Here is a 10,007-nt window from a genome sequence, read left to right as displayed (position 1 = left end):
TTTGCCACAGTCCATTTTAAATGAGCCTTAGCCCAGAGAAGACGTCTGCGCTTCTGGATCATGTTTAGATACGGCTTCTTCTTTGAACTATAGAGTTTTAGCTGGCAATGGCGGATGGCACGGTGAATTGTGTTCACAGATAATGTTCTCTGGAAATATTCCTGAGCCCATTTTGTGATTCCCAATACAGAAGCATGCCTGTATGTGATGCAGTGCCGTCTAAGGGCCCGAAGATCACAGGCACCCAGTATGGTTTTCCGGCCTTGACCCTTACGCACAGAGATTCTTCCAGATTCTCTGAATCTTTTGATATTATGCACTGTAGATGATATGTTTAAACTCTTTGCAATTTTACACTGTCGAACTCCTTTCTGATATTGCTCCACTATTTGTCGGTGCAGAATTAGGGGGATTGATGATCCTCTTCCCATCTTTACTTCTGAGCCCATGTTTACATTAGACCGTATCAGCGGATCATCAGATTAACGTTTTTAAAACGATTAGTGTGCACACAGCAACACCAATACACGATTTGCGTGCACACAGCAACACCAATACACGGATACGCTCGGCTCCGCAGGCATCCTGCGCTCCAAATCACTCTGCCCTGAACAGCGAGTGCCCTCTGGAGGGTGCGCACTCCGGCCCTGTGCAGCTCACACAGCGCGAGTGAAGTGCACGAGCCACGATTCGGGACTGAGCCGCTGTGTGTGAGATCCCAGCGCATATCACTTACCACTTGCAAGTGGAAGGATGGCAAGCCTAAAGACAATCATAACTACACAATGGGCAGTATTTGCATCAGTATTTGCAGTATTTTCATACTTTTATACTCTTTAATGAAAGGTGATACAAGGTGGAAGTCCGCGCCGTTCTTCAGCAGTCGCGTCCGTCACATGACCAACGCCAGCGAATCAGGAAGGTGGATGTCACAGTGACGTTGTCCAATGACGACGCCAGCTAGAGCTCAGCACAGCGTATCCGCGTATCTCACTGTTTACACAGCACCGGAGCTGACACGATCTGGATTGAATACGTGGACCCTGGCGGATTCCCGTTTCCCGGCGTTTCCAGGCGGTTTAATGTAAACGGACAGTGCATCCGCGAAGAAAACGAGACAGATACGGTCTAATGTAAACTTGGCCTGAGAGCCGCTGCCACTCCAAGATGCTCTTTTTATACCCAGTCATGTTAATGACCTATTGCTAATTGACCTAATGAGTTGCAATTTGCTCCTCCAGCTGTTTCTTTTTTGTACCTTTAACTTTTCCAGCCTCTTATTGCCCCTGTCCCAACTTTTTTGAGATGTGTTGCTGTCATGAAATTTCAAATGAGCCAATATTTGGCATGAAATTTCAAAATGTCTCACTTTCGACATTTGATATGTTGTCTATGTTCTATTGTGAATACAATATCAGTTTTTGAGATTTGTAAATTATTGCATTCCGTTTTTATTTACAATTTGTACTTTGTCCCAACTTTTTTGGAATTGGGGTTGTCATTGTTGTACCTCACTTTTCCCACAAACTTTAATTTCTTTCCAACTGTTCATCTATTGTTCAGTTGAAGACCATTTCAGGCATGAAAACAGGTCAGGGGTGAAAAAGGTGAGAAGGGTGCGCGAGTGGTGACGTGGCCTCTGGTGTTTTATTTTGTTTGGGTGGTCCTCCCCCAGAATAAATATTATAGCCTCCTTACTAAGTATATACTGTATTGACATTTGCACAAGGACATACAGTACAAATACATGTAGTTATAGTGAAATTATGCCCTGGAAAAAAATGCGAATAATATAACGAAGAAAGTGGAGAACACACAAAGAATAGTGATAATTTTTTCCTTTTATTTGCCTGGACCACCAGTGTCTCCATGGCCCGCTTTCGCTGAGTTGCCACATGTTTCAGCCTTGCCCGCTTCTCTCCTTCAGCAGTCAGTTTCTTGACCGGCTGAGCACTGCAAGTTGTTTGAGAGCCATACTGGCTCTGCTGCTGCTGCTTTTCCTCCTTGTTCACCCTCTGCTGGTGTTTGTATGTGGCTGCTGCAGAGTTAATGTTCTTGCACAATGTTCTGTCCACTTCCCCAAACTTCACGTCCTCCCTTCTAAAGAGCTGCATAGCTGTCTTCCCCCTGGACATCAGCATGTACTTGACCGTCTGTATTGCATTAAATGTTTCCACATTCATGTTGCCACTCCTTTGATCAATTACATCAGGGGTCTTCAATCCTATCCACAAAGGGCCAGTGTGGCTGCAGGCTTTCATTCCAACCAAGCAGGAGCTACACCTGATTTCACTTGTTTAATCATTTCACCCTTGTCTCCAGTCAACAATCAAGTGAGCCTCCAATTTGGCTGTAATGAAAGCCTGCAGCTACACCGGCCCTTTGCGGATAGGATTGAAGACCCCTGAATTACATCATTCATCAGACTAAATGAGGACTGGACTCTAGGTCCATGAAAGATGGAGAGGCAACACTTAACCAGTGCACCCAGGGAGGGATACTTGTCTGGTTTGTCGAAGACATGACCCCACCACTCCACGATGCTCTCTCCCTCCTTGAAGCTGGGGATGGTCAGGTCAACACTGAACTGCACAAGTTCCCTCTGGATATCCTGGTCTGCTGGCAAGAGGTGCCCCAGCATACCACTCAGCCTGCCGAGATATGGCAGTACCTGCAGCTTTCAGCTCTTTTTAAATCAAGGCTGAATACTTTCTTCTTTGCTGCCATCTTTTATTAAATCGCGCGCGCCCTCTTTCGAATGCTGACGTAATCAAGCCGGGAGTTGTGTTTGTTTTGATAGCAATCAGGAAAATTTGAAAAAAGTAGGAAATTCAGTCCGATGATTCAATCCAGCTTCCAGCTTCTGGTGGTCTGGTCTGCACTCTGACTGATATGTGCGCACTCTGGCCAACAGGAGAAGAGGCGCGAAATGATGCCGCTTGCCCTTCGCAGCGAGATGTACTCATCGCTATGACGTCAATATCAAAGTAGGAGGAGGAGGCGCAAACCAGTACGAACTGTCTATGGGTGCGAAGCGACCTCCTTGCCCTTTGGGTCAATATCAAACACCCCCCCCCCCCCCCCCCCAATTTTTTTCTCATATCGGATCTACACGATTCACGTAGGTCACCCATTTTGATTTCAAAACGGCGAATTTCGCCGAAAGGTGAGGGATTTTCACGTATGCCATTTTCTTAACTATTCGACCTCTCTCCATTGTAAATGTAATTTACAATTTAAACATAGATGTGAGAATGGCACTATATTATTAAACCAGACAAAGCATATGACTAATCTATTCATTTATTGCTGCATTTGCTCTTATCTACCATCACATATAAAGAACTATTTAAAGAATCAGTGGCAATTGAGAACAGTCTTTGTTCAGATCAGGATAGTGTCTGTTCTGGTAGTGATACGGTGCTTTTTTCCATTAAAAAGAATCATAATTACACAGTCCTTGTTTTACTGCTTAAGTTATGACGTGGCAGGTTGGACATTCTGATCTGTACAATGGATACACATCCTGCATCAACCAATAATACTGTAATATTCATCTTCAAAGGGACAAAACATAAGCCTGAAATAGCTTTTTCATCTCCAAATGCTCCTTGTCAACACAAGAAAATATCTTAAAAAATGCTTCATCCACAATATAGCATTTGACCAATAGAAGAGACCTGATGGCATCACTGTTCTGGTTCGTAATAGCGTTTCTTCATGGCTCTGTATTTTCTGAGGAAATAAAGGGCCTCAAGTTCCTTAATCACAAACTCCCCTCGATCAATAAGCTTTCGGATCTTCTCTGGGTCTGTGACATCTCTGTTCTTCAGAAAAGCTGATTTTAGGCGCTCCCTGAAGTAAACCGTGCCTTTTGGATATTCCCTTCCAAGAAAGAGAAGCTTTAACAAAAAACAAAAAAACCACATAATAGCAGTATATATCTGTTCACAGTGTGTAATTTCTGCTTCATTGTATTACATTAGCAGAGTCCAATATTGCAGTGAATGCAAAGTTACACAGACATTCCACATTCATGACGAAAAACTGGAAATGAACTGTAAAAGCAGAGATTTTCTCACGTTCTTGTACAATCTGATAACTTCTCCTCGAAGTGGATTGCTCATCTTTTCCTTTTTTCCCCCCCCAAGACACTAATTTACCTTTTACAGAAAAGATAAAATCAACAGAAACAAATGGTTATAAGCTGGTACTTACTGAGCACAGTATAACAGTATTCAACATTTCAGTCTTATTATACACTGCATCCCAAAAACAGCATCTGATCATACTAAATGTCAGGTGGCCCAGGAAGCGCCATCATTACTGTCTGTAAACTAGCCATAAAGTAATAAAAAATCAGGTTTTAAAGAACAGACTTAAAATGTGCTACGTCATGAGCGTCCGCCATGATGGTAGCTATACAAAGCAACTAGGATGGCAACCGCTGAAAGCGTGTCTGTAAACAATGCTGAATTTTCTCAGTATTACCACAATTTGAACAGTCGAGCGAAGATTTGAAATAGATATGTGTAGTTTTGGCCCATATTATTTAAAAAAGTCAGGCTTTTCTGACGATAAGACACTTCTACCAACCATCGAGTACCCAGATATCATGCTCTATCTGGTTTGGCTGCCAAAGGACGAACCATAACCCATTTTCCGAGTGGATGCCCAGTCTGGACTGTTTCTATCGTATAATTTTGCTGGCGCTCCTATAAGCGAAATGGTAATCTCATCTCATTATCTCTAGCCGCTTTATCCTTCTACAAGGTCGCAGGCAAGCTGGAGCCTATCCCAGCTGACTATGGGCGAAAGGCGGGGTACACCCTGGACAAGTCGCCAGGTCATCACAGGGCTGACACATAGACACAGACAACCATTCACACTCACATTCACACCTACGGTCTATTAAGAGTCACCAGTTAACCTAACCTGGATGTCTTTGGACTGTGGGGGAAACCGGAGCACCCGGAGGAAACCCACGCGGACACGGGGAGAACATGCAAACTCCGCACAGAAAGGCCCTCGCCAGCCCCGGGGCTCGAACCCAGGACCTTCTTGCTGTGAGGCGACAGCGCTAACCACTACACCACCGTGCCGCCTGAAATGGTAATATACATGTTAAAATTATAACAACGACCGAGTGAACCACGACAAAAGAACGCTCATTTTATAGCAAAATTCGGCTAATTTACAGTTTACTGTACCGCATATTCAGAAATGTGTCATGCAGCATGAACCATGAATGAGCCACTTCTCTTTGTAATCATGCGTGGGTTAGGTTAGTTCCTTCACATAGTTCCAGCGGTACAGTAAAGTGTAAATTCCCCAAAAGAACGCTTAAAGCAGTGGAAAAACAAAGAGAGTTGCGCACGCGTGACTATGTTTTGTATGGAATGTCGCTTGACCCCGCATTTGTATATCCACCAACATGGCCAACATCCGGGTTTCTATTTTCCTCTGATGTCACTTGCAAGTCAAGGATAAGCACCACAAAGGGTACTGCCCCAGTGACGAGCGTATTGTACTTCGTTTTCTGAGAGTGCAGTCGAGCGGTTCTTGACATAACATGGATAGGCATATCAGACGCTCACTGGCTGTGCTGTGAAAATTGTGCATGCAGATGCTCATTTAAGTTTTCAAATCTGTCATTGCTTAATTCTTGAATGATTTCCATCATGAACATGATCATTAAAAAGCTTAAAATTTCTGCTTTCCAAAGAAACGTATCTCGTTAAGATATGTTCAATACTTTGGGAGTAACGGCAGGTTGAAATTGGTACAACAGAGTAAAAACTCTGCTCAGGTGACGTCAGGAAACTGCCGGTGCTTTTCGAGCCATGGGAAAGCGCTCAGGCTCTCTCTCTTCTGATCGGTTTCCGACTGGATTACTCGTGAATATCAATCAGATAACTTTTATAGGGATGTTCTCTCGCTCTCACTGTTTCTGATGAAGTATTCAGCAAAATTTTCTGTCTGCTAGATTTGATGTTATGGGAGAATTTGAAGTGAGTTTTCATAGTTTTACCTACTTATTTTTTCAAATCAAACTGATTCACTTCAATAAATAACTATTTTAGAATATAACTGTAGTTGTTTTGATGAAAAATATTGAGATCTTAGTGGTTGGAATGATATTTTAAAAAACCGGAAGTCAAAAACGCGAGTGTCAATTTCAATTCAATTAATTGGAATTGTTTATTGGATGTAGATCTCACAGTTTTTTCAAGGTTTGCCTTGAAAGCTGTGAATATTAATCAAAATATTCATTTACATATATTTATATTGCCTCACAGCAAGAAGGTTCTGGGTTTGTGGCCAGCGAGGGCCTTTCTGTGTGGAGTTTGCATGTTCTCCCCGTGTCTGCATGGGTTTCCTCCGGATGCTCCGGTTTCCCCCACAGTCCAAAGACTAGGTTAACATGGGGCGGTAGGGTGGTCCCCAAAAACAAACTTCAACTTTTTAAAGGTGCTACTTCATTTTCTTGTTCCACTTGGGGAAAAAATAAATTGGGTAAAATTTCAAGTGATTTGAATAATATTAACCACTGCCACATGAGCCCTGTTTTTTGGATGCCAGGTGGATGGCACATGTCATCTATGCAATCAAGATGTTTTTGTTTAGAAACCAGTTTCAGTTATCTACTGAGGAACTCTCTGACCTGAAACGCTTCACAGCTTTCACTGGAGCACTGTATGTCAAGGCCTGGTTCAGTGCTCCATCTGCAATCGCTGCTCCAGCTGGTGATTTGTCATTCCTGAAGGGACTGGTCTCCTACCCTGATTCTGATATTGCGAAAGCTACCAGCAAGAAGTTTGTCAGACACCTCTGGTATCTGAGTGAGGACCTAGCCAGACTTGCCCTATTTGACAGCAGCATCACAGATGATGAAAAGCGTGGGATCGTGGCTGCTCTGAAAGATGAAGCAGATGATGATCAGCCATGTGCAATAGTGGACACAGAGGCAAAGGAAGCCGTTGCAAACAAAATTGTGGCAGATTTTGTTACATCTGCCTCGGGTCACATTTTTGAGGCATTCAACATTGACACCGACTTCCTCGTCAAGGACCCATGATTCCAGTCATCAAAGAAGGCCCTGCATGGTATTGCTGTGGTCAATGACTTTGCTGAGAGAGAAGTGGCACTAATCCAGGACTATAATCAAATCCTGACAAAAGATGAGCAGCAGCGGCAATACCTGTTGCAAGTAGTGGAATGGCATCAGCGTCAGTTCCCGGAAGCCAAGAAATCGTAACAAAACACCACCCATTATGACTGTTTGATCTAAACAAATATGTGAACAGTGGCACATAATATTGTTTTTATTTGTCTTGGACTGTCATTTTTCAATATGTATTGCTTAGCTGAATATGCACATTGCTTTTTGTTGGTTTTTGCAAAATATGCTCAAACAGTACAAATTTCAACCCGTGCGTGGCAGTGGTTAGAACAGTCGTATCAAAATAAAATTTTGCACAAAATGTTTTCTCAGCAAGCTGAACAACTTAGTGAGGAAGCACCTTAAGAAAGTCTCATCTCATCTCATTATCTCTAGCCGCTTTATCCCGTTCTACAGGGTCGCAGGCAAGCTGGAGCCTATCCCAGCTGACTACGGGCGAAAGGCGGGGGACACCCTGGACAAGTCGCCAGGTCATCACAGGGCTGACACATAGACACAGACAACCATTCACATTCACACCTACGGTCAATTTAGAGTCACCAGTTAACCTAACCTGCATGTCTTTGGGGGAAACCGGAGCACCCGGAGGAAACCCACGCGGACACGGTGAGAACATGCAAACTCCGCACAGAAGGGCCCTCGCCGGCCACGGGGCTTGAACCCGGACCTTCTTGCTGTGAGGCAACAGCGCTAATCACTACACCACCGTGCCGCCCCCTTAAGAAAGTCAAATTTTTATTTTTGGCATATATTTGAGGACCACCCTAGTGGGGTGGCCTTGGGCTGAAGTGCCCTTGAGCGAGGTACTTAACCCCTGACTACTCCCCAGGTGCTCTGGTGTGGCTGCCCACTGCTCTGAGTGTGTGTTCACTGCTTCAGATGGGTTAAATGCAGAGGATGAATTTCACTGTGCTTGAAGTGTGCATGTGACGAATAAAGGTTTCTTCTTAAATAAGTAGAGGTGTACAAACTTTTGACTCGTGTGTGTCTCTCTATTAGGGCTGTAACGATATGCGTATCGAAATCGCGATACGCAGAGCCACGATCCGTATCGCGATACAAGAAGGCAGAATCGCGGTACACCCTTTCAAACTTCTCCTCAGCCCAAAAACAGAGGCGCTTCCAAACTTCAATTTATGAATACTTTACTTTTTATTTAAATTACATTTTAAACTTACTTAAATTACTTTTATTTTTTATATCTATTAGTAGCCCTGTGATGACCTGGCGACTTGTCCAGGGTGTACCCCGCCTTTCGCCCATAGTCAGCTGGGATAGGCTCCAGCTTGCCTGCGACCCTGTAGAAGGATAAAGCGGCTAGAGATAATGAGATGAGATGAGATGAGATATCTATTAGTAAGTCGTTTTTTCGCCGACCTGCGACAATCTTCTGCGAGTCACGCAACGTCCACACTCGCCACTGGCAGAGCATTCATTTCTTTTAAGCGGTCGCCATTCTGGTTGCGACGCGGGGAGCGAATCTGTAAACAAGCAGCTCATTGGCTGGCTAGGTGTGCCACAAGCCAATCACAATCACTTGACCGGAAAGGCATGCAGTGTTGCCAGATTGGGCAGGTTTAGGTGCTTTTTGGCTGGTTTTGAACATATTTTGGGGTGGAAAACATTAGCAATATCTGGCAACACTGAAGGCATGTCTGCTTGGGCGGAAGCCTTCTGCGGCAGTTACATTTTGACACGCGACCAATGTTTCACCATAAAAATTCCGTAATTTCCATCTGTTTTCCGCGATCACAGAAAATCATTGGCCCTATGAGAGTGAGACAGTGAGAGAGCCCCCCCCCCAAAAAAATCTTAACGGATTTACACGATTTGGAAAAATGACTTTTTCAGAACCGAAAAAAACAGAGCTTCCGGCTCAACAGTATTATTTTGAGAAATAAAACAATCTTTGGATATACATTTGTTCATTTTTGCATACATATTACTCATTCTCTGCAGTGGTCTGAATTATTTGTTATTAAATAGTTAATGTAAGTAAGTAAATGTTAATAAGTCAAATTTACTACTTTAAAAAAACATTTAAAAAAAATCATGGGCGTATCGAATCGTGGGTCAAAAGTCGCGATACGAATCGAATCGTGAGTTGGGTGTATCGTTACAGCCCTGCTCTCTATATATACACACACTACCGTTCAAAAGTTTGGGGTCACTTTGAAATGTCCTTATTTTTGAAAGAAAAGCACTGTTCTTTTCAATGAAGATCACTTTAAACTAATCAGAAATACACTCTATACATTGCTAATGTGGTAAATGACTATTCTAGCTGCAAATGTCTGGTTTTTGGTGCAATATCTCCATAGGTGTATAGAGGCCCATTTCCAGCAACTCTCACTCCAGTGTTCTAATGGTACAATGTGTTTGCTCATTGCCTCAGAAGGCTAATGGATGATTAGAAAACCCTTGTACAATCATGTTAGCACAGCTGAAAACAGTTGAGCTCTTTAGAGAAGCTATAAAACTGACCTTCCTTTGAGCAGATTGAGTTTCTGGAGCATCACATTTGTGGGGTCGATTAAATGCTCAAAATGGCCAGAAAAAGGTCTTAACTAGATTTTCTATTCATTTTACAACTTATGGTGGGAAATAAAAGTGTGACTTTTCATGGAAAACACAATTGTCTGGGTGATCCCAAACTTTTGAACAGTAGTGTACGAGTGTTCCTAAACATCACCATAGTTACACCCATAAACTCACAATAAAATCCTAAATAATATGCCTGTAGTAGTCTGATATTAGGTTTAATACGGTAGTGTGGATATGAGTGAGGTGTTTTTACATACAATAAGACAAGTTTAACAAACTA

General features: G+C 43.1%; 1 protein-coding gene across 2 annotated transcripts in view; it reads right to left on the bottom strand.

Moving 5' to 3' along the window:
• Window positions 1–3,287: 3,287 nt before the first annotated feature.
• Window positions 3,288–10,007, bottom strand: part of lyrm5a (LYR motif containing 5a) — a 7,146-nt gene continuing 426 nt past the window's right edge. The window contains exons 1-3 of one of the 2 annotated variants that reach the window (XM_060903643.1): window positions 4,936–5,104; window positions 4,083–4,163; window positions 3,288–3,902 (exon numbers count right to left, since the gene is read on the bottom strand). In XM_060903643.1, coding sequence (XP_060759626.1) covers window positions 3,690–3,902; window positions 4,083–4,127 — 258 coding nt within the window. In that variant the 5' untranslated portion in view covers window positions 4,128–4,163; window positions 4,936–5,104 and the 3' untranslated portion in view covers window positions 3,288–3,689. Of the gene's footprint in view, window positions 3,903–4,082; window positions 4,164–4,935; window positions 5,105–10,007 lie in introns of those variants that run through there. The other variant, XM_060903642.1, reaches the window with a different exon arrangement.

The sequence above is a fragment of the Neoarius graeffei genome, chromosome 21, assembly GCF_027579695.1.
Source record: "Neoarius graeffei isolate fNeoGra1 chromosome 21, fNeoGra1.pri, whole genome shotgun sequence".
Taxonomy (NCBI): domain Eukaryota; kingdom Metazoa; phylum Chordata; class Actinopteri; order Siluriformes; family Ariidae; genus Neoarius; species Neoarius graeffei.
The sequence above is the reverse complement of the archived record's forward strand: the minus strand, read 5'-3'. Positions and strand labels throughout refer to the sequence as shown.